The 25,463-nt window shown below is 37.1% G+C and overlaps 2 protein-coding genes across 3 annotated transcripts; one reads left to right on the top strand and one right to left on the bottom strand.

Annotated features, from left to right (window-relative positions):
- Window positions 1–441: 441 nt before the first annotated feature.
- Window positions 442–10,250, bottom strand: LOC128232398 (uncharacterized). The gene is made up of 7 exons (XM_052945916.1): window positions 9,999–10,250; window positions 9,422–9,461; window positions 8,935–9,126; window positions 8,542–8,639; window positions 1,662–1,797; window positions 1,090–1,328; window positions 442–886 (listed from the first exon to the last, which is right to left on the bottom strand). The coding sequence occupies exons 1-7, from the start codon at window positions 10,098–10,100 to the stop codon at window positions 770–772; spliced, it is 924 nt and encodes a 307-aa protein (XP_052801876.1). The 5' UTR covers window positions 10,101–10,250; the 3' UTR covers window positions 442–769.
- A 1,627-nt stretch (window positions 10,251–11,877) lies between these two features.
- Window positions 11,878–23,246, top strand: LOC128229599 (uncharacterized). Of its 2 annotated transcripts, XM_052941355.1 has the most exons (8): window positions 11,878–11,977; window positions 13,930–14,067; window positions 16,582–16,695; window positions 17,569–17,652; window positions 18,411–18,533; window positions 19,337–19,441; window positions 21,551–21,617; window positions 22,008–23,246. In XM_052941355.1, the coding sequence occupies exons 1-7, from the start codon at window positions 11,890–11,892 to the stop codon at window positions 21,568–21,570; spliced, it is 672 nt and encodes a 223-aa protein (XP_052797315.1). In that variant the 5' UTR covers window positions 11,878–11,889; the 3' UTR covers window positions 21,571–21,617; window positions 22,008–23,246. The 2 variants fall into 2 exon arrangements, with proteins under 2 accessions (XP_052797315.1, XP_052797317.1); XM_052941357.1 differs by lacking the exon at window positions 13,930–14,067 and having other exon boundaries at window positions 11,886–11,977.
- The last annotated feature ends 2,217 nt before the right edge of the window (window positions 23,247–25,463 follow it).

Genomic DNA, 25,463 nt, shown 5'->3' on the forward strand with positions numbered 1-25,463 from the left:
ACACCACTGCCATAATTGTTGTGTTTTACAATTTACTTTAATATACCGTTTAATCTATTAGCTGGGTACCAGAACCGAACGATACCACAGGTATTTTATATACTACAATTGTGCTCACATTCTTTTAAAATTGAAGTTGATAGACGTAATAGAATAACACGATAGTATACAAGTTGAGTTAAATCTGAATACCACCTTTTGTTATGATGTACGTTTTATTCTGCTGCTCATGGAATGCATAGAATCGAAATGATGGGTCGGTTCGGTTGTGAGTTTGTTTTGATTGATGAGTGAGTGTTTTGGCAGGCGGGTGTGTCGGCATATTAAGTGAGTGGACGGATAGGCGTGAGAGCGAGCAAGCCAGTGTCAAACTATCATTCATATGATATTATGGGTATCACATAGAATGAATCAACGCTCACCTTGTTCAGGTAAAGGCACTATCAGTACTTTGATTTATAAAATACACCAAAAATAGTACAGCTGTATACGTTTCCAAGCGAACAAATTATTCAAGCAGAGCAAAGTAGTCCGTCCGTCTTTAATTCAGCATGATTAATTAAACTGAGATTGTTATTGACATCCTGCATATAATGTCTTAGATCCATTATCTATTAAAGTCGGACAGAAAATTAAATTATGGTTATATCACCTAACCATAATGTGTGCTTGTTAATATTCATTAAAAATGAAACATGACAGTTGAGTAATACAGTTGTAAACTAATTGAATTGATCACGAATTGGATCAAGACAATCGTATTGTTAAATCATTCTTGAACTGTGACTGTTTCTAAACGCGTTGTCAGGCAGTTTGCGCATGCGCCATTCCCCAAAGAGCACAGACAACGGTCGGAGACGGAGAAGTATTCGTCTATGGGTCTGATCTGAAAAACAAACAATAAACACATCAAGAATAAGTGAAATAATGTTTTAACAGCAATGCTAATAACATCTTCGGCAATTCCAACGATATGATCCGTTGAGAAAGACCGTTATAGTATTCCGGCTGTACCCGACGAAGTGACTATTATTCATCAAAACAATATTATCAAAAACAAAAGACGCCAATGATGTTACAAAATCTTACCATAACTTTATATTCTCCAGGCGTTATGCCATAAAAGATGTAGAAGAACTGTGACGTCACTACAACGTTTATGGCATTGACGTCAGTTTTTGACGCCAATGCTATTTCGTATCGTTTGAATCCGTACTCCGGAGGTGGACGCGAGAAAACGATCTCAACCTCTTTTCCAGACGCATTTCCGGGCACTAAATACCTGATTTCCGGTGACCATAGGGCAGGAGGAGGCGAAAGGAGGTTTTCTTGTTAAAGAAAAAGAAAATATTAAATGTTTTTGTTTCAACCTCATTTTTTGAACACGACACGTTCCTTGCAAGTATAACGTATATATACACTTTCTGTGTTTGTATTACACGTGCGTTTTATAACAGTTCTTGGTTTCGATTGGTCAGAAAATGTATCACTCCATTTGTATATGGTGGTATTTGGTAATAATTTAGTTATGATAACTTTTTATTTGAAAACAGAAGGAAAAATTCGATCGAATCTACTAGTTAACACATTTTCTGTATAAAGCTGTGTAGTATGTGACGGCGAGTGATATATCTTACATATATATTATCAAATATACTTACTATTCAGCTCCCATTTTCCGGTTGCCACGTCAATGACGTCAGTACCCTGTTCTGCGTATGTCCCCGGCAGCGTTGTCGCGTGAACACGATAATGTGTCATTCCAAGCATCGGAAACAACTCAACCGTGATGAGATCCTGTTAAAAAAATAAAATACAAATATATGCCTTCGTGGCGCATATAGTTCTTTTTTTATACTGACATACATATTTTATTTGTCTAGACAAAGAACCTAGGCTAATATAAACATATATTAATCAACTATTACGTATTTGACGAGATACAGACACAACTGCGGTATCAATACCAAACAATTGAAGACAATATATGCCATAATTCGCTCAATATCGACCAAACTCGGCCAATATCAACAAAACTCGCCTAATATGAGTTTCCTTCGTTCTGATTGGCTACAAAACTCGCCTAATATAGGATTTGAGAAATGGATCATTTTCATTGGCTGTCGAAACTCGCCTAATATGAGAAATATGCTGGAAATTGCTTTTTCAAGGTAGCCATTTTGTTTTCCGATTACTCACTTTTTAAAACAAATGTGCTTCGTATAAAGTTATTTGGAATACTTAAACCTATTGAATGATTGAACCACTTTGTACGGTTTGATATAACAGGGAGGAGTGGTGTCCCTTGATAATGGCGGACGTGTGTTTTTGCTCAGGGATTATAAACCAGTACAATTTAACAATGGGTGTAGATATTGCAGTGAATAGAGCTCGCATTGGATGTTTTGTGATGCCGCATAAAGTGAGGTGTAAAATGAAGGGTATTATTGTGACTAGAAGTGCATGTAGTGGATTAGTAAGACTTGTTTTGGCGTGGTCAATACTAATTGTGGTGGGTGGAGACGTGGAACTCAATCCGGGACCTACACCAGGGCCTGTCCCAGGGTCACATCGGGCTACTCGACAGAGCACACTCTCGTTCGCATCCGTGCCGGTAGCCAGGATTATGACCTCTCGCCACCGAGGGGTCGGGGTAAGGAGCCAGCGCGCAAAGCCCGTCAGGCCAAGGCGGGAAGTGATAATGAGGATGTTATGTCTTATCTACGTACCATGAAAACAGAGGTGAGAAGTGATTTGATGTCTATAAACAGTAAAATTGACGATATAAATAGCACAATCAGTAACTTACAGAAGGAAAATGAATTCTTGAAAACTGAAATTTAGAAATGAAATCAATTCTGAAGAACTTGACAATAAAAGTGGATAATGTTGAAGGGGCGTCACGCAGGAATAATCTTCGTTTTATTGGTATCGACGGCGACATGAATGAAAATTGGGAAACGAGCGAAAGCAAAGTCAGAAACTTTATCAAAAATGATCTTTCTTTGCCTGAGCTTGAAAATGCTGAGATTGAAAGGGCTCATAGGGTGAAAGGGAAGGATAGAAATAAGTGTAGTATTATTGTGAAGTTCGGCAAGTACAAGGACAAAGATACCATTTTGAACAAGGCCAGAACTTTACTCAACCGAGGCTCAGGATACGCTGTGCACGAGGACTACACAGAACGTGTAATGCGCCATAGGCGAGAACTTTCAAAACGTTTGGTGGCAGAACGTAATGATGGGAGGTTCGCAAGGCTTAGCTTCGATAAACTGATCGTTGATGACAGCGTATATAAATATGACGAGGGAAGTAAACAAATAGTGCGCATCGGCGCTGCTCGTGGGCGGCCGGTAAACCGGGCTCCGGATACACGACCGATTACTATTACAGGCGACGAGCCACGATACCGGGATGGGAGTCGAACTTCGCAGGATGACGATGACTCATCGGATGAAACCCTTCTTGGTGCCGTCGGGGGTGGAGGAATCGACTAGGGACGCGGCCGAAGCCCAGAGACAACAAATTACGATAAAAGATTATCTATTTGTACATGGAATATATGTGGATTGCATAAATACACTAATGACCATGAAATCCATAAATATTTACAAAGCTTTGACATTATTGGATTAGTTGAAACATGGAGTAATTTTAAAAGTGAATTTGATAATTTTTTGCACAATTATTGCCACTTTGACCATATCAGAACAAATCAATCGAATTGTTTTCGAAATAATGGGGGCGTTAGTGTTTTTGTTAAATCGGGCTTAGTTGAATCGGGTCTTATTCGTCAAATACGTAGTGATTTTGAAGACGGTGTAGTTCTTTATATTAAGTCAAGCATGTTTGATTTAATAAAAGACGTCATTCTCTACATTGTATATGTTTCGCCAGAAAGTTCACCTATATATGATAAAAAATATCGAGAAAATGGCATTGTATTGCTAGGAGATAGGTTAGAGTTTATCAAGAATCAATTTAATGATTGTTACATTTATTTAGTGGGCGATTTTAACGCAAGAACTAAAGATCTGCGGGACTACATTTCTTCAGATAACTTAGATAATGTGTATGGATATCATGTAGATTACGTTGGCGATACGTTTGAACAACCGCGAAATAATAAAGATCTTGGTCGAGTAAATAATTTTGGTAGGTCATTGATTGATTTATGTTGTATTCACAATGTACATTTGTTAAATGGTAGATTACATGATGATACTTCGGGGGATATAACATGTTTAGCAAATGAGGGACAGAGTGTTGTAGACTATCATATTGTTGCCTCAGAACCGTTTCCGTATATTTCATACTTTAGCGTCATGAATCGAGACGAATCGGACCACTTTCCCATCGTCTCTCATATAAGATACCGCGATGCACGAAGCGATGTCCCTTATCGGACTCAGATCAATAATGCCCAACAAACAAATATGACATACGATACTTATAAATGGCGACAAAATGTGTCGACTGAGTTTTTTAACTTATTTGGCATAAATCTTGAATTAAGCCTTGAACGTATTCAAACTGCTATTAACGAAAACGTCAACGAGGCGGTCGCGATCATATTACATGTATATAAATCGTCTGCATATAATATGCGCTCAAATCAAGGATTTAAGGCTACTATACAATCACAACCCGTTTGGTGGGATAACGGATGCGATGAATTGAAGCGCAACAAGTATTCACTCTTACGTCGCTTTAGGTACACAAATAATGAGCAGGATTTTGCTACATATAAGGCGTAACAGGTTTAAATCACTTTGTAGATCTAAACAAATTCTGCATCAAATTAACCGTAAAAATGTACTGTTACGAGCTAGCAACAATTCAAAACAGTTTGGGTCATTATTGAAGTCTAGCGCACGCCAAACTAATCCAATTCCTTGTAATATTAAGAATGAAGAGTGGTTTAGGTATTTTAAAGACCTATTATTTAAAGATGGTCAGTTTAACTTGTTAAATATAAACACGGATGGTATATATAACCATGGCATGGATTCAGTATTGAATTGTCCTATTACTTACGAAGAAGTGTTTCGGAGTATCGGTAAACTTAAAACGGACAAGGCATGTGGCGCTGATGGGATATGGGCAGAGGTTTATAAGCACACGTGTGACCAAATAGCACCCATATTATTGATACTTTTTAATAAAATTTTAGATACAGGGTCATTCCCAGATGCTTTGTGCGAAAGCATTTTGGTGCCTATATTTAAGTCAGGTTCGAGAAACGATCCATCTAATTATAGAAGCATTTCTCTCATCAATGTCATGTATAAAATATTTTCTGGTATAATAAATGACCGACTTACACGTTGGGCGGAGGAGTTCGACGTAATTGACGAGGCGCAGGCGGGTTTTCGCGCGGGTAATTCTACTATAGATAATATTTTCTGTTTGCTATCAATGATAACGAAATATACATCAAAGCCTGGGGGGGGGAGGTTTTACGTATTGTTTGTCGACTTTAAAAAGGCATTTGATTCGTTAGTTCATCAAAAATTGTTTACTAGTTTGATGAGTAAAGGCGTTCGTGGAAAAATATTAAATGTTCTTGTATTAATGTATGCAAATTTGACCGCGCGCGTTAGAGTAGAAAAGAGAAATTTATAAGAAGCCTTTACTTGCAACATCGGTACCAGACAAGGAGATTTGAGTTCGCCGATAATTTTTAGTCTATATAAAAACGACCTCTGTTCTTATTTAACGGACAATAATAATAGAGGAATTTTCATAACAAATGATATTCCCGACATTTTAAGTCTGCTATTCGCTGACGACGTAGCAAATTGCGCAGAAACCGCGATTAACTTACAATTGCAACTTAACCGTATATCGGAATATTGTGATAACGCTGAAATGACTGTTAACTTAAAGAAAACAGAAATCATTGTATTTCGAAACGGCGGTCCGTTGAGAAATTATGAAACTTGGTTATACAAAGGTCAACATGTTAAGGCAACCTCTATGTATAAATATATGGGTCTATTTTTTACCCCCCAACTTTCTTGGTCAGATGCAAAACACCAGTTAACATTGCAGGCCAGGAAAGCAGTTTTCGCTATCAAATATTATGAAAGACCGTTTGGTCGTTTTAATAACAAGGAACTTTTTAAACTGTTTAACTCTATGGTGGTCCCCATTCTGACATATGGAGCGGAAATCTGGGGTTGTAGTTACGCCCCCGAAATCGAACGAGCTCAAAGTTTGTTCTGTAAAAAAATTCTCGGTCTAAATATAAGTACTAATAATTGTATGGCACTAGGTGAATGTGGTCGTGCTCCACTTTGCGTGATATATTATTCAAAATGTATAAAATACTGGAGTAAAATTCTGCATATGCAAAACCATCGCTACCCTAAACATTGTTACGTTATGTTAAAACGTCAAGACGATATTGGAAGAATAAATTGGGTAACAAAAGTTAGAAAAATATTATTTCAGTACGAATTTGGCTACGTCTGGCTATGGCAAGACGTAGGCGACATTAATACTTTCAACGCGCAATTTAAATTTCGCTTAATCGACTGTATGACTCAGGGATGGCACGATACCGTTAATTCATCTTCAAGATGCGATCTCTATAAACATGTTAAATCCTTACTAAATCCGGAAAAATATCTTTCCATAAACTTGTCACATAAATTTGTCCGTGCGCTCGCGCGATTTAGGTGTTCAAGTCACCGGTTAAATATCGAAGTTGGCCGACATCTTAACATAGACAGAAACGACAGAATATGTGCGTCCTGCTTAATCAACGAGAACAGGCTTTTATTAGAAGATGAATTTCATGTGTTTTTCATATGCCCAAGGTTATCTACTGTAAGAAATCAGTTTTTATTTAGCTGGTACACGGGTCGATCTGACCTACATGCCTTTTACAGACTCCTAAAGTCAGATAATAGTTTTGTTATTCGACAAGTGGCAATATTTATTTTTTACTTGTTAAAAATAGCAGATTGAAGTTTGTAAACAATTTGTATTAAGCAATGACACCACTGTATTGTAATTAATGATGTATATATTATAGTATGTATTTTGGGCCGGAGGCCTTTATGTACTGAATAAAGTTGATTTGAGTTGAGTTGAGTTGTATTTAACCCGTTGGTGGATTTTACGACTATTATAATTTTGTACGCCGACAAAATGGACGACGAAGGTAAAACATTTGACGTTTTGGCAAACGATTTACAAAATAAGACGAAAAGACAAGCTTCCTTACAATGTACAGTGCTTTATGTGCAATGTCACTATAAGGATGCATGTCAAAATCAGCAAAGTCAAGTCTAGAAAAGCAGACACCATGAATGAATAAGGGATAAATACGGCTTCAATGTGAACTAAAGGTAAGTTATAAGAATGTTTTTAACCAAAACGGTAATAGTTAATTAATAAAATACTTATTAATTAGGTGATTTCATATTGGCCCAGTTATTTGTCCTCGGTCAGCTGTATTTGCCTTCGCCCTTTCGGGCTCAGGCAAATACAGCTAACCACGGACAAATAACTAGGCCAATATGAAATCACCTAATTAATAACATTATAATACTAACTATTCTTTATCAACCACTCCTCATCATCACTCTTACACCAACGACACCATCATCATCATCATCATCATCATCATTATCATCATCATCATCATCATCATCATCATCATCATCATCATCATCATCACCTCCACTCGATTAAAATCATTTGTCAATTCAGGTGTTAGAGGGTACGATCCAATTTAAATAACTCATTTTTGATTGTCCGTGTGTTAAAATGGAATAACAGTCGTGTGTGTTGTCGGCGGCGTCGGGATGATTAGGTAAAATGATTCCAGAGTTTCTTGTAAAACTTTCACTAATACATTGAAATATGCGATGAGTGGTTCTTTGTCATCATCGCGATTAAATAAACTCGTTAAACAATGGACTCAATTTAGTAAAATCTTTCAGATTTATCGTTCTCACAACTACTGTGTATTGATCTTAATCTTTATTGCCATCAGTTGTCTATCAGACCTTAGATCTGCGTGTCCTGCTGTGCAGTTCTGGAGATTTTATAATAGAAATGAAAAAAAATCTTGTCTAATAGTTCTTTTGTTTAAATTTTCGAATACTTTACAAAATTTCATTACAATGCTTTAGAACGAGAATAAGAGTAATAGTATATGTTATACATAAAATCCTATTATCGTTCCCAGTTTGGGTATAACAATCCCAACCATGATTTAAAAGTGATTGAAATATATCAGTTATATAACTTATTTAAACACTTATTACTCTAAACTAATTAATGCATTGGCAATGTCTATCTTGTATTTATAAGCTAAACAATGAGACAATCTACTCTAAAAGTGTTTCGAAAAACTCTAAATGGCCCTGAGCCAATAAACAAATACACAGGAAACGGACACCTGCTGTGGCGCCATACAACAAACAAGTGATGCACAGCAGGGATTTATCATGCCAAACATTCCTTAAACTAGGCCTTTAACGTGTGTTCATCTACGCAGTATAATAATAAAAAAAAGTTTCTTGCCTCCCTTGGCCATTGTTCATCAAGCTGTACCACGAAACACATCCTACTCCTTATTCGTCCCACGGATATTTCGTACCCTCGCGTGCTGGTTATCCTTTCTGAAATAGTTCAGAATCTTCTCAATACTAACAAAATAATCCCCAACTTAGATCATGGAAACCGAGAAAAATGACGTTTAAGCAATACATCGGGTTCAAGCATATTGGAAGTCAAACTTCTGATTGTAGGTAACATTAAAGTGAATTTGTTGCTCAACTAATATACGTCTTCTCTGAAATTGAACAGATGATAAATATGAATCTTTAATTGGATTAATGAATTCAATGTCACAGTATTACAAACAAAACATTTAGCAAGCTGTGTATGTGTTTTAAAGTGAAGTTTTCTTCGTACCGGAATTGTAGTAGTCGGATTCAAAGAAGGAGTCCAAAATGCCTGGGTAGAAAACACCAGGCGCACCGCCATTGGCTTCTTTTTCCAGATAGGTGGCGCTGAAGTTGATTGGTGGGCTTAGAACTCGACTGGCGTCGGAAACTGTTTCGTATAGTTCCGGAAATCGTATTTGTTTATTTGGCAGCGAACATCCTGCAAATGGGTAAGTTATTAAACAATATGTATAAAATTAAAGAATTAACACTCATTGGCGAGTAAAAACGTTCTCATTTGTTGAATAAAATAAGAATTAATATACATGTGTACAATAGTTTTGATGCTAATTATACTGTTTTTAATCAATTTCAAGCAAATATTATTTGTTTATACATGCTATCCAACAAGAACAACACAACGCGAAAAGCGCAATTTTTATATGTGACATAAAACAGGCATTTTTATATAAGAAGATTCCGAGAATACTTATATTAATAATTATTAACAATACCAAAATCATTGCTGTAGAATACTTTCTTTCCGTCTCTTTTCTGTAAAGGAATAAGAAGGTTCGATATGACTGCTAACATAAATGCCTATGATGTTTTCTTCTAAAATTATGGCTATCTATAGATAATAATTAAGCATAAGGCAAATGTGTGTTACTGACATAGTTTGTTCTAAATTCATAATTGGTGTTGCTGTTGCTGTTGTTGTTGCTGCTGTTTTTGTTGTTGTTGTTATTGTTGTTGATGTTGTTTTTGTTGTTGTTGTTCTTGTTACTATTGTTGTTGTTGTTGTTGTTGTTGTTGTTGTTACTGTTGTGGATGTTGTTGTTTTTCGGCTGGAATTTAATACTGATCGATGAGGTACACCTATCCTCGTGTTTAGGTGTGAATTTATGTAAACTGAAATGGTCATGGGTCGAAGCGTCTTAGGGACGTCATTTCCTAAAAATTCTAACGAATCGTAAAATGAATCATATTTTAGACAAATTAAATGTAACAAATAAAGGAGTCATTGTTTCTTATTATTGAGTGTAACTTTAGGATAAAAATAATAGTATTAAGAACAAAACATGTACTTACGTCTTGAAGAACTCTGAAATTTTGACAAAAACACGTAGCAGGGAAAAAAAGCAACAAACCCAAAAATAAACACTGATTCGCCGTAATGTTCATATTGAGCATTAATTAGGATATATTCTGATTAAACTCATACTGGAAGCGTTGCAAATAAATAATTATAATAAACATATATATCCAAATCACAAATACGCAGAAAACTCTATATTTCTTGATTATCTTGAAGATGATGCAGATTCGATAGTGTTTCCTATGTTCTAGAAAATCTAGTGTAAACATATACACCTGTTCATTTCAGACTTGAGAAGAACCGTTTGTTCTGTTTGCAATAACATGATAAAAGATTTGATAACATGATAATAATATCTTAAGTGTTAGAGTAATGCATTTTTTTTCTAAAAAATGTTATTTTTGTAATAATGATTTCATTTCCATTATTGAAAGACCGACATGTGTATTTGAATTACCGCTGATTTAGAACCTTCGTAAATGGTGTGACTTTGTGTGTAATTACACAAACTATCTTGATTGTCCGGTAAGCGCAGTAGTCAGCGCACTCGCTTCTCATCAAGCCGGACAAGTGGGTTTTCTCCGGGTACTCCGGTTTTCCCCACAACACAAGACCACACTCTCGCGCAACATCGTGCCAATAAGAGGGAATTAGTATAAGCTATAAAAGCTTTCTTCACAATCGTTGTAAAATATATAATGTTTAAACTAAAGTTAAACTAACTATCTTGATTCTGAACAACAAAGTCGTGCGGCTTCTTCGTTAATATTTTACAAAAACTTGTATTGAAAATAAACACAGTGATTTTAATGTACATTCTGGTAGCAAATTTCTTCAACAAATATTTTTTAATAGAAGGATTTTATGGTGAAAAGGGTCTCAATGCATTAAAGCTTTGATAAAAACATACAAACTTTGACTTGTCAAGCATTTTGAACATTTCGAATTCACATAAAGAAATGAGTTTCTTTTATTTCATATTAAATATTTACTAAAGTTGGTTTGAAACGTCTGTGCTCAAAACTGTTAACAATATTATGTCTTAAAGCTGCACTCTAACAGATTGACCGTTTTGAAATTATTTTTTTTTACTTAGAATGAGCCAAAATTTTCGTAAATATCTGGAAACAAGTGATACAAGACTGCTGACAAAAGACCAGATCGCAGTGTTGTTTTTTTCATATAAAAATAAATACGTTCGAAAACTGATGTTTTATACGTAAGTTACGCTTTAATCAAAATGGAGTTTTCGGCAGTTTTCTCAATTATAGTGATATTTTCTATTACATGACTGAATTGAAGGCTTTAATACCAAATTAGCTGATTCCGAGACAACACACTAAGAAAGGTCAAAACTGTCAATTTGTTGGAGAACAGCTTAAATCAGGTCCAATCTTCGGCGAGCACATTTCACGTTTCTTTGCATGTATACACAAGTGGTTGATACTTGAGAAAATCTTATCAACGAAATTGGTCAATTGAGGCAGTCCCTAAATCCTAATCACGAAACAGTAGATCTTAACAAAAATAGTAACTTATAAATCTCAATTATGTAAATTGTTTGATGATCACGTAAAATTATGTTCGTTTTTCTTGTCATATTTTATAACATACTGTAATGTACTTATTCACATTAACAGTTTTATTTATGATACACAATGGTTAAGTTATAAAATACATTCATGACTTCTCGTGATATTTTAACCTCAAATTAACTGATGATCTATTTATTATTCGTATGTTTTTTCTTGAAGAAGGCAGTGCAAGGGAGTTAACGACCGTTTGGTATTGTTATCAAAAGCAAGAGTTGCCTCTATTGAATTTTCAGGATGACGTCATAACATGTAGTGACGTCAAAGCAGTTTTGTTTTACGCACGAGGACGATGGCAAGGTTGTGGATTATAGCGTGTTTTGCAGTATTTTACATGCTGAGCTGCTCTCCTTCCTGTGTTGATGGCAGAAGACCGACACGTAAGATTGTGTTTGATACATAACTGTATAGACATAAGTAGGAGTACTAGGACTGACTGAAGTTTAACGTACATACACTTCTGACTGACACTGACATTTGCAACAGACACAGGTCAAGATCCTGACATGATATTTTTTGTTCTTGAAACTTTGTAACTTAATGTGAGTTCCGTTTTTTTCCTGTGTTTATAAAAAACATTTTTTTATTAAAAAAGTAATTGTAAATCTTACTTTAAAAATATTTTTGTCAAGTTTGTTTGGCCTTACTCACTGTAGCTACTTATGAACCTATGCGTCCACAGTTGGCGGCTTAGATGCTTGATATCTGGTTTCTGTGGTTCTTATGCACCAGTCAATTTTAACCACGCCCCCCCCCCCCAAGGTGCGGGGAATAGCAGATACTTTGATTTTCGGTCCAGCCAATCGCAGGTAAATATCCCCGCCCTGTGGCTGTGGCTGTGGGGACAAACTGCTGGTAAAATCCCCGCCAAATGCCCACCGCAACCCCAGGACATCCTAGGTAAGGCCCATTCCCCACCATTTTCGGCGCGAAAACAAAACCACCGCATTCACTCGGCACTGCGGGGCCACCTTGAAGGTAAGACACGGCCTATTTCCCGCGGTATACCCCCGGACCTGGGGGCCGTGGTTACAATTGACTGGACTGACTGGTGCATTACAGGTCCGTGGTTACAATTGACTGGTGCATTACTGCTTCTACAGTAGTCAAGATTACTCATCCCTTCATTTTACATTTTATTAAGAGTCTTAGTCGTAACAAACTCAAAAATGTACCAGGTACGTTACCTTAACTTAAATACCGACCAAAATTATTTTTTTACAAATTCATAGCCAAATAATGAAAATATCATGTGAAACTTAGAGTGTGCGCAATTCAGATTTCCTGGAAAATGTCGGGATTTGTGCGCCAGGAAATTAACTCAGCTTTGCCAAAGACATTTCACCGGAAAACAACAACAATATCATTGTATTAATGAATAAACATAAAAAGAACAATACTGTATTAGAAGAACCAGTACCGACAATTGTAATATTGCCACCGGAACGATTCTCTGACCAATCAAAGTGACTCGGAAGCGATCGGATAGACTATCGATAATTACCGAATATTTTCGTCAGTATGCGATACCAACGTTATTTGTATCACCCAATGAAAATGAATAATTTCGCTGTAAATCGTAAAACGTTCCTTTCCATTTAAATGTAAAGGTCACAGAATGATAACAGCTATCTTTATGATCATGAAGAACACAAATTGCAACAAGCACGTCGGTCTTTCTGCATTAGCCCGATGCAATTCTTTCAAGTGTTTACATGTCGGGCTTCGTACACTGGATGCATTAAGATAATTTCACTTCACGATATTTTTAATGACACTGGGCACTGGAACCGTCTCTGTACTGTAGACATCATGTTGACATGTGTAATATTATAATTAGAATATCAATGTTTTCGTTGTTATTAGTAGCCTTATACTATCAGCTATATGCCTTTTCTTTCTACTGGATATTTTATTTATTAAATATAATACGAGAACATTGCAATTTTCAGTGTCTAACTGTAAACACCAATAAAGTTATGATTAATCATCTCGTTGGTCACTGTGCTAGCAAAAGCAGCATTACAATGATAGAATGTTAGTGATTTATTTTTAAAAAGTGTCTTAGTTATATACGTTTTATGTTTTATATACTAATATTATAGTCACTAGTATTTAAAACATAAAACTATTAGTGACTGAGTATCGTGATCTGTTCTGTACTGTACACTCTGCTTTTGCTGATGTGTTTTGTTTTTGTTGTTTCTAAAAAATAGTAGTTTTATGAGAAACATAGAGCCAAGGGCTTTCGTTCGAATTTCGACTTAACCAAAATATTGAGAGAAATATCGCAGACAACAAGGATTATTTTATTTATTTTTTTATATAAAAGCGGCGAACTGGATGTGCGACGAGGACACTGTATGTGTAGCACATTCCACGTGTCAACACACACACTGGTTTGACAACTCGTACTGTATATGTGACGACGGCTATTTGGCGAAGTATGGCATGTGTATCCGCAGGGGAGGTAAGTTTAGCGAGAGTAATGTGGAGGGTTTTACATATACATCACAAGAGAATGTGTGTGCTGCGAAGGCGCTTTTTTCAGTGTTGGATCTGTATTAGAACTTGAAAAGGGAGGATAAATGTAGCCTGAGCTATGTTTAAAAGGTTGATATCATAAAGGGTAGTAAAGGTTGGGATCGGTAGGAGAAAGGGTCAGGTTAGTGTGGCGAAAATTATGTTTAAAAGTTCGGTACCAGTTAGACAAAGGGAAGTAAGTAAGGGAAAGGGAGGTAAGTGTAGCCAGGGCTATGTTTAAAGCTGCACTCTCACAGATTGAACGTTTTGACAACTTTTTTTTATTTGTTGTCTTCGAACGAGCCAGTTTTTTTAGAAAATACATGGAAACCAGTTATATAAGACTCCTGAAAAAATAATTAGATCGCAGATTTTTATATTAAAGTTCAAAAATTTATGTTTTATGCATTTTTCTTAAACCGCTAGTAACGGTTAGAAGGGATTTAAGTGTATAGAGGGTTTGGAATCAGTAAGAGAAGGGAGGTAAGTGTAGCGAGGGCTTGGAATCAGTAAGAGAAGGGAGGTAAGTGTAGCGAGGGCTTGAAATCAGTAAGAGAAAGGGAGGTCAGTGTAGCGAGGGTTTGGAATCAATAAGAGAAAGGGAGGTCAGTGTAGCGAGGGTTTGGAATCAATAAGAGAAAGGGAGGTAAGTGTAGCGAGGGCTTGAAATCAGTAAGAGAAAGGGAGGTCAGTGTAGCGAGGGTTTGGAATCAATAAGAGAAAGGGAGGTCAGTGTAGCGAGGGTTTGGAATCAGTAAGAGAAAGGGAGGTCAGTGTAGCGAGGGTTTGGAATCAGTAAGAGAAAGGGAGGTCAGTGTAGCAAGGGTTTGGAATCAGTAAGAGAAAGGGAGGTCAGTGTAGCGAGGGTTTGGAATCAGTAAGAGAAAGGGAGGTGAGTGTAGCGAGGCTTTGGAATCAGTAAGAGAAAGGGAGTACAGTGTAGCGAGGGTTTGGAATCAGTAAGAGAAGGGAGGTAAGTGTAGCGAGGGATTGAAATCAGTAAGAGAAGGGAGGTAAGTGTAGCGAGGGTTTGGAATCAGTAAGAGAAAGGGAGGTCAGTGTAGCGAGGGTTTGGAATCAGTAAGAGAAAGGGAGGTCAGTGTAGCGAGGGCTTGGAATCAGTAAGAGAAGGGAGTTAAGTGTAGCGACGGTTTGGAATCAGTAAGAGAAAGGGAGGTCAGTGTTGCGAGGGTTTGGAATCAGTAACAGAAGGGATTTAAGTGAAGAGATGGCTATGGTTAAACGGTTCGAATCAGTATAAGAAACGCAGCTAAGTATAGCGAGGGCTATCATGTCTTAATACTTTTGGATTCAGTATAATGAAAGGAGGTAAGTGTGGCGAGGGCTATGTTTAAAAGTTTGGAAGCAGAAAGAGAAAGGGAGGTAAGTCTAGCGAGGGTTTGGAATCAGTAAGGGAAAGGAAGGTAAGTGTTTCCAAAGCTATGTTTGAAATTTTGTTGTCAGTTAGAGAAAGGGAGGTTAGTGTTGCGAAGTTTTTGAATTAGTAAGAGAAAGGGACGTAAGTGTAGCGAGGCTTTGGAATCAGTAAGATGGAAAGCGAACCTTCCAAATTTGGAAGAAGAGTATAAGTTTTTTCCGAGGCCGAGAGTTTCTATCTTACACGAGCGGCTATCCTTTTTCTCCCACCTCAGTTAAACAAAATAAAGTTAAAATGTATTTTTTCGCTGGAACTCTTTTATGCGTTGTAAAATAGTTTGCGTACAGGTATGTGATATGTGTGGTTGTCATGGATATGCACGCAGTGATTCCGATTATGTAAATATTCGTTCTTTAAATAGTTCTGAAGAGAGTGTTTTATATTGTGTATGCGCATGCTCACATATTCCCGCCATTTGTTGAGGCCCAAGATCAGTTGAATAGAATACGTTAAGCAGTTAGCACGCGTTGTGTTAAAACTCTCCCACGCTAGTGGAATTTACATTACAGACTCACAAAAGAAACAGAGAGTGCAGCAGTATTTCTTCATTGGAGCGTGAAAACTTTTTATGGTGCGAGAAGTAATTAATTAGGATTTTAAATATTGCCAAACGACGGTCTTGAACATTGGAGGTAATTGTGAGATGACGTCAATAAAATAGGAGTTCCATACGGGTACTTAACTGTACTTGTTTTATCTTTGCCCGACGGCAAGATAAGATTTTCGGGCATGGCCAAATTTTGGATCAACATATCTGAGAAATTGTTGAATTAAAGTTTTTTTTTTAAATAACCAAATAACAGACAGACATTTTGGACGTTTCCTACTGTCAGAGTATTCTAAAAACATGTAGGTTAATTTATCAAAATATCTTTCAGCAAGTATATTCATTATGAAGATCATGCAGATAGTATTTGTAAAGTTCATTCTTGCAAATGCATATCTGAGCTCTTGTCATTGATTGAGCTGTAGGTCAAACACGTATTTAGACGATATAACTTATCGTTTTACTGTTTTTCACAGCATCCATCGATAACCTCGAAAGCGGGGCGGGGTCATTACAAGTAGGACTGTGGTCTGTCTTCACCTGCATCGCTCTAGGATTTATGCGTGGAGCGAAGTCATGTGGACGTACAGGTGAGGTGTCAATTTATTTCTTAAAAAATCAAAAACACTTATTTTAGTTATTTATTAAAGGCAAAAGAACTTACGAAGAAATAACACTGCACCTTTTACCCAAGCCAAGGGATTGAACCTATACACAGACAGCGCTAAGGACGGGTTTTGTAAAATTTAAATCACCATGGGTGTATGTAGTAACTGTTTGGACCATATCGTCGGGCTTACCGTTCATAAGTACTCTGTGTATATTAAAACAGCATTGCTACTTATCCGAACACAACTTATTGCATGGTACTCCTGGCCACAGTTCTGACTGGTATAAGAATTCTTTAATACACGCATACAAAGAAACAACTTTTCCGCCACCTATTATAAATAGATACAAATATTTTAATAGCTCTGCTTAAAAGCCTTATCTTTACCACGGGCATTCAACTCATCTTAAGAACCCGTAAAAAAAGTAAAAAAAAATATGATTTTTTATCATATTTTGTTTCACTTTAACTAAAGCAGGAAAAAAAGGGTTCCTTCTACAAAGGCCGCTCGTAAAATGTAAAATAAGTCCATCATAATCCTCGCGCCTATCTTACGCTCTCGACCAGCCATTGTAGATACTTATAGTCTATCATGGTACAATAAGCAATGTTGTTGATCGTCGTCTTTCAATAAAAAATGTTAGTTCCTTGTACAGTGTGTGTGTGTGTGTGTGCGTGTGCGTGCGTGCGTACGTGCGTGCGTGCGTGTGTGTGTGTATCACGTGATAAATTACGTCATAAATAATATGTCGGAAGGCAACATTTTGCTTACAATGATGACTGTTAATACTATGTACGCCTAGCTGGAGCACTGCTTTCTTAACTTGGTTAATGTGGAGTAATTTTGTCTCAGGTTATCGGTCGGGATTGGGCATCTTCCTGATATGTCTCGTGATTGCCGCTACTTGCTTTACGGGAACGTCGGCCAAGGTCATCTGTGAGTACTCGAAAGTTACTATTCTCGGAAGCAATTGCCTCCCGTGAAGTCAGGGGAAGTTAGTTTGTCAGTTTTCGGTGGGGTGGGGCAGGGGCTTAGTATTATGAAGTTTTGTGTTACCATAAAACACTTTGTAACAACTTCATTTGTTGATATCATGTAATTGGATAATCATTTTGATATAAGACTTATAAATTCATTATCCAAAGAAAAAAATATCATAAACTACGAGAATAGTTGAATTATAGTAGCTTTTGACCGGACAACAGTCATTATCATGTGATATTTAAGGATTGATCGCATTGTTTCTTGCCTTCATTCTGTATGAACGCAGTGGGGCACACGAGCAAATTCCATGAAGCGCGCAAGAAAAAATCCGATCAACACATATAAAAAATATATATTTAAGTTTTTTTATTCACTATGATTTAAAATTAGCATTATCATCTGCAATTGAGTAATTGTTCTTAAAGAAATGTATCCGATATAATTCGTTTAAATAAACAATGACCATATAACTCTATGCGTGTTAAACCATGTTTTATCTGTTCAAAAGATTAGGCAAAAGTAAATATTTGAAATCGAAGCCAGTTTTGTCATCAAAACCGTAACATGCTTGTATTTTTTACAAACTATTCTGAATTGTGCAACAGTTGTACGGCAGTTTGTCCTGATTCCTAAACGACGGAAATTAATGTATTTTACGAGATACCTCTTACCTCCTGAAGGTCTATTTGTTCTATTTATTGCCATTTTAGACGCAAACCACGAATGTCTCGGCGACGACACATGCATAGAACACGCGGTGTGTGCCGATAATCTGTTCTGTACTTGTATCGAGGGCTACGAGGCCGTGTTCGACCTCTGTCTCAAAAAGGGAGGTAAGTTACCTAAGTGCTTCTTCCACCATTTGGGAAATGGGTCCATTCTGATTGTGAAAAACAATGCTAAGTTTAATCTTATTCAGTGACTTCTTTCGGAATTATTTTCACCATCTGTTGTTTCCAAATTGGGATTTTTATATGACTTTAGAAAAATACGAAGTCATGATGAATTAGCAAATATATTACCAGATATCCATGTTTTTACTTTTTTATGCATACTTTATGCTGTAAAAGAGCTAGTCTTATCAAGATTTAACTTATAATTTATCTCATTCATTCACAGAATCTGTATTTCATAAAATATTATAATTTGGGGGAAAAAGTGTACCCTTATTTGCAAGGAGAAACTGCCTCAGTTAAGTGCACTTAAAAACACTTTTATATTTTACAACGATTATGAAACAAGTTAGTAAACATTATATCAATCACTCTCCGCGTCTCGTTTGCACGATTTTACTCGAGAATGTGGTCTTATGAGGTGGGGGATGCCGGAGTTCCTGAAGAAAACCCACTTGACCGAGTTAGTTTAAACTTTATTTAATTTTACAACGATTGTCCGAGTTGGTGACCACAAACCAAACTAGCATGCGCCTAGGCCGGGAATTGCCTATGTGAGAAGCCAGTGCGTTGACCACTGCGCTAACCGGACAACAATGCCTGAACAATAATGTGTTAAAACAACCAGAAAAGACAATAGAATGAGTACACTAACCATTCAATACAAAAACGTTTTTGGGATCAAATTCCTTAACAACAATAATTTTATTTTCACAGTAGGAAAAATGCATATGTTTTTACAGCAGCCGGAACCAGTGCTGGCGCGTCATTACACTCAGGGATGCTGTCTGTCTTCACCTGCGTAGCGCTGGGGTTGATGGTTGGAGCTAAACTGAGCAGGCATGCAGGTAATGTCTCTTAATATTGCCATACGTTCAAAAATGCCAAAATCTCAGTTGGAACTTATTATAAAACATCTTCATTATGGAGCGAGCGGATCCATCCCTGTCAGTTTATAAGACAGCACAATATATTCTAACTGACTTTAGAATACAACCTTCATTTTAAGCTAATGAAATTACAGGTAGGCAGTCATTAAGTCCAAGACTAAATCTATAAGAGAATTTCACCTTTTGGGCGTGTTTCAAGGTCCGCCAACTGTCACTAATCCATAGACACTCACTGCGTCAGATTTTGCGTCACCAACGGGGAATCTATGAGTAAATAATGTTTACAGGCAGTGAGGTGACCTGAAGTAAATTCTTAATGATTAAGCAGCGCCCGTTCACTATGTTCACTCCGCCCATTCTTATTCATTAAGAATTTACTTCATGTCATCTAGTTTATTACGATTGCTCAATTTTAACGTGTGTTTTGCAGACGGGGAACTAAAATTTAACATCATGGGCCCGATTGTTCAGATCTTTGCTAAAGTTACAGGGATGTGATTTGTCCGCGGATTCGCGGAATTCCGCGGATCTAATGGCACCAGGGACCCCCCCCCCAAAAAAAAAAATAAAAAAAAAAAAAAAAAATAATGATAAATAAATAAAATAAATAAATAAATATATTTTTAGCTGATTTAAAAAGTTTATAGAGTGCTTTTGATTGTAAGTTTTGATGTTCCAGTTTGTTTCAAATTTATACTCAGAAGAACTTTCAAAGGAGCTTCTAAAAAACCAGTTTTTCTTATACGGCTGTGTGCTTTTGACCCCAAAAGTACCCCCGAGAACCCATGGCCTAAATGGTTTCAGCCCTCCAGTTGCCAGGTCAATCACGTCCCTGAGTTAACAACAGGATTCACGACATCGTTGTTAACTTTTAAAGATGAACTATTTGGCGATGTGCTCATATATTTAAATAAAACAAGTACAGCTGAAACAGTTGTCTCACCTCTTGTAAGGAATACTGCAGATCATAAGTGTATCTGTGAAACTTACAGAGCAATAGTGACTTGAAAGTTAACAACGATGACGCCTTTGACGTGAACAACGATGACGCCTTTGACGTGAACAACGATGTCGCCTTTGACGTGAACAACGATGACGCCTTTGACGTGAACAACGAAGACGCCTTTGACGTGAACAACGATGACGCCTTTGACGTGAACAACGAAGACGCCTTTGACGTGAACAACGATGACGCCTTTGACGTGAACAACGATGACGCCTTTGACGTGAACAACGATGACGCCTTTGACGTGAACAACGTTGTTTACTTTAACAAAGTTCTGAACAATCGGCCTCATGTCTGTTTAAACGCGGGTCACAAACGTTGGACGCTAATGTCGATAGGCGAGTTCATTACTGAGCTGGAAACGTCAGTTATGTAATATTCAAAACACATATTGTAAACTCTATACTTTATAAGAAGGCGGTGGTCAAAATAAGCAAAAGACCGCAAGCCCTGCACTGGTTAAACGCTTTTCGGGCTCGCTCAAATTCTGGATTTTATATAGCAGGGCTTGTTAAGAATGTTCATGCTAAGCACTTGTGTTGGAACTCGGGCTTGTACACCCAAAGTCTAATTTCGATGACTGAGAATGTCGGGTCGAGCAAAATGAGAAAGCCCTATTCTTAGTCATTAAGCTTTTACAAAATAGGTTTTTAGTAGACGGGTAATAAAATTATGACGTAGAACCAAATTATGACGTCATTGGTGTTAAATCTTTGTACTTATTGAGGGCCAATAGGCGACATCATTTGGTTGAAATGGAGGTTCTTATCTAAAACATGTTTACATTGTGTAGTTTCTGCATTAATGTGAGAACATTTATTTCTTCCAGTCAAGAAATGTGTATGAATGAACATAACAATTGAGTTCATACAAGAGTATTAAACGTTATGACTGTGATGCAAGCTAGTAGCATTGACAAGTTCAGCTATGTTTAATTTTTTTAAGGTGAACTGTTCTATTAATTTGCCTCGTGCTGGCCTGTTCATCTGAAAGTTGATATCATATTCTGTATTTGTTTGTTAGCGTTTCAAATGGAGATTGAATTGTGTTTTCTATTTCAGGGTATAAATTTGCAGACTGACAATGAATACAGCATAACAGTTTAAAAAAAATGGGCATTGGCAAGAAGAAGAAAGCTGAAAATGAAATTTGTTTTGTTGATAACCAAATTAAAGTTTTTAACTCACGTTAAATGTTTGTTTACTGTAAAACGGTAGAAGAATAAAAGTATCGATCATGTGTTTCCGGATCGGATCGAAAATTCCGACCCGAGGGCACGTGCGTAGTCGGAAAAACATGATGGCTATTTTTTCTTGCATATCTAAAATTATCAATTTGTGGAAAAAATGACAAGAAAACGCCATTTCATTCATTTCACCAAAATACGCGTGCGACGTTTTTTTACTGATAATGTACTTTTCATAAACCATAAAATATAAAAGAAAAAAGATGTGACTCGTTGTTGCGCGTGACTCATCTAACATGGGGGTGTAAGACGGTTTTTCCAGCACTGGTCACAAAGAAAACAACAAATTTTTATAGAGCAGTATGTATTGTTTCCCATCAACCATGACTATGAGTAACATCACCATGGGCGTCGTTGCCGACATCATCACCGTCGCCTACACAACCTTCCTCGGAAACAATCATCTCCCGATTCAACATTACCATCGCGATGATTATCATTACTAATGTCGTCGTCACCGACACTATGACTGTCGCCTACAGAATTGTCGTCGTTACCGACACTTTGACCGTCGCCTACAGAAATGTCGTCGTCAACGACACTATGTCCGTCGCCAACAGAAATGTCGTCGTCACCGACACTATGTCCGTCGCTACAGAAATGTTGCCGTCAACGACACTATGTCCGTCGCCTACAGAAATGTCGTCGTCAACGACACTATGTCCGTCACCAACAGAAATGTCGTCGTCACCGACACTATGTCCGTCGCTACAGAAATGTCGTCGTCACCGACACTATGTCCGTCACCTACAGAACACCACCATCGCGATCATACCAAACTATATCCACCTGAATCATACTTTGCGTTTATGTGGTTAAGTGAGTTGAGACTGAGGCTGAGATCTGGCTTGAGTATTTTTGTGATTTTGGGACCTGGTCGTCAATACGTACTTAAAAGGTGACGGTATTGAGCGTATGGACTGACCATCCCGATCGCCCGACTTAACCCCAATAGAGCAAGCATGGGACATACTCCATAGACCGATTAGTTCGAGACCCTTCCCTCCTCAGACACAGGAAGCTCTGTCACAGGCATTTAATGAGGAGTGGGCACGGGTCCGCCGTCCACAGATTAGGAAGTCGATTCGCAGGTTCCGATCTTAGATGCTCGTGGTGAACACACACGGCATAAACATTTGGTGGTGTATGCTGGTTGCTGGTGAAAGTGTTGTGATTTTTACACACCCATTTTACGTGTAATTAATCAATTGTTAAGATAGATATCGAACGCAGATCTCTTTGATATTTATTTGATGTCATTTTCTATTGCGAACCTTCACAATTGTTTATAAGAGATAATAAATTATCATCCGTTTGATCGATGTCCATAAACAATCTAAAAACAAAGGCTTATTCAGTTTGCGGTCCTTAACTTGTTTTGAGGAGTATTTTTCAAAAGCATTTTTTTAGTCACAGAATATTGCTATGAAATACATATTTTATTACATAAACCTACACGTGTGACTTGACCTTTGAGATGACGGTTGTACTCGCTACACATCTATCCATGTTGAAGTATAATCCTGTGAAGTTTGGTCGAAATTCGAATGAAATTGAGTAGGTCACAGCTTAGACACTATAGTACCGGCCTGATCAACATACTGACGGACGGACAAATATTGGTATGCATCAAAGAAACAATAAAAGTTGCAGTATATTATTTGCGTATAAAGTATGTTTTGTTAACAAAACATTACGACTGTGTCTGCCAACAGATTACATGTACATTCGATTAACAGGTTACATTATTGAAAGTGTTTCCTTTGCTTTCGTATAGACATCAACTCCCATACCTGAACGACTTTTAATAGGCGGAGCTTGTTAGTTCAGTAAATAGGATGTATTACAAAGCTATTAACGTATAATGCACGCTAGATATTGACAACAGTCACCCACTACCCTCATTGTCACCCACTACCCTCATTGTCACCCACTACCCTCATTGTTACCCACTACCCTCATTGTCACCCACTACCCTCATTGTCACCCTCGGGCTGTGTGTGTGTTGTGTGTAGTTCATATTACTTAAAACCACATAGTACTTACTAAAGTAATTATAACAAACGAAAGTGTACTTCTTTTAAAGGTTCCCAAATAAATATAAATGGCGCATATTCTACGTTCTAACATCATAGCTAAATCCGTTTAATTCATGCAACATAAAATGACTAAATCGAACTAATGCGTTCCACAACATAGATGATAAATTAAGGTAAAAGGTTGTTATTTATTGGGAGATCTTTGTGGACATTAGACGTTAAAGCGTAGCACAGCTAGACGAACGATTAATTTTTCATAAGGACCTCCAAATAAGTGATAAAGTATACAATGGTTGAAATCTTTTATATTAACTGCCAAGACAAAACCCTTTCCTTGTCTTATACCTTCAGTGTGTGTAGACACGTGACAATAAGTCATAAATGCTACGTCGGAAGGCAACATTTTGCTTCAAATGAAGACCTAAAACAAAGATAACTTTTCTTTTTGCTCATCATTTTAAATAAAACAAAGGGCAGTCTTTGCCGCTTAAAGAGCCCCGTCTTCCTTTTATATCCGGGTTTGATTAGATGATATGTTTCATCGATCACTTCAACAAGGCTGTTTCCAAAATAATGTTTTGACAGTCCTCCATCAGTCGGCGATTTATGAAAAGGTTTGTCGAATTGTTTTAAGAAACTAACTCTCAATCAAAATCTGCTAAAAACCCAAAGGCGGGGCAGTATAAGCGACAAAGACTGCGATATGTGCCTTTTGAAATGTTGAAGAAAAAGTAAAGTTTACTTTGTTTAAAGTTTTCATTTAAAGAAAAATATTGCCTTCCGACGAGTCATTTATGACGCTGTTTATCGCTGTTTATCGCGTGGTATACACACACTGTACCACTTAACAAGGTATATATTTGAAGTTTCGACTGAAGTTTTCAATTTAATAATTGTATTGTATGCATAAGAGACAAGGTGGTACTGTTGATGTCAGGAAAAAATGTTGAACATTAATTAAAGGTTATTAAAACTACTTCCGTACTGAAATCATTTTTTAGGACTAGCATAACCATCTGAATTAATGTTTTAAGTTATCAGGCAAAACATAAGTTCACTCGTGCTCGTGACTAACGGACGAGTGATTTCATCTGCATACAAAAATTTTGCTGGTTGCATAGCATTAAACTTCAGTTTCACAACGTTGACGAATTTGGAAATCAACACTGTATAACCATAATCGAATTATTACAAATTACCCGCTATCTTCTTACGACACAAAACTGGGACGTAGCTGACTGTACGCAAATACGCAATTGCCTTATAAAATTTTGACAGGTCGAAGTTTTTGTCATACCAAAAACACCGATTTTGAAACAAAAACCGAAGGGGGTAGGGGTTGAAAGGATTAATATACTGTCCGCGTACGGCACGTAAAGCGTCGATCAATATGGAATTTAGAGTCGTATGTGTTGAAAAATATTGCCATCTGATTGGCTCAAAAATGATTTGAATCAGTGATGTATTCGAAATACGATGAGCGCGCATGCAAACGTTTAAAAATAGATTTTGCAAACTCAACTCAATTTGACATGAATTTGTAAATATGCGTATGGGTCAACGTTAATCTTGGTTATTGTAACCTCTTTAATACACCTTATTGTATACAGTAAAATACAGACAACAAACGAAGAAATGATTTTCCGAACACCGCAAAAACATTACAGATTGTGTCGTAAAAAACAAACA

This window comes from Mya arenaria, chromosome 4 (genome assembly GCF_026914265.1).
Source record: "Mya arenaria isolate MELC-2E11 chromosome 4, ASM2691426v1".
NCBI classification, from domain to species: domain Eukaryota; kingdom Metazoa; phylum Mollusca; class Bivalvia; order Myida; family Myidae; genus Mya; species Mya arenaria.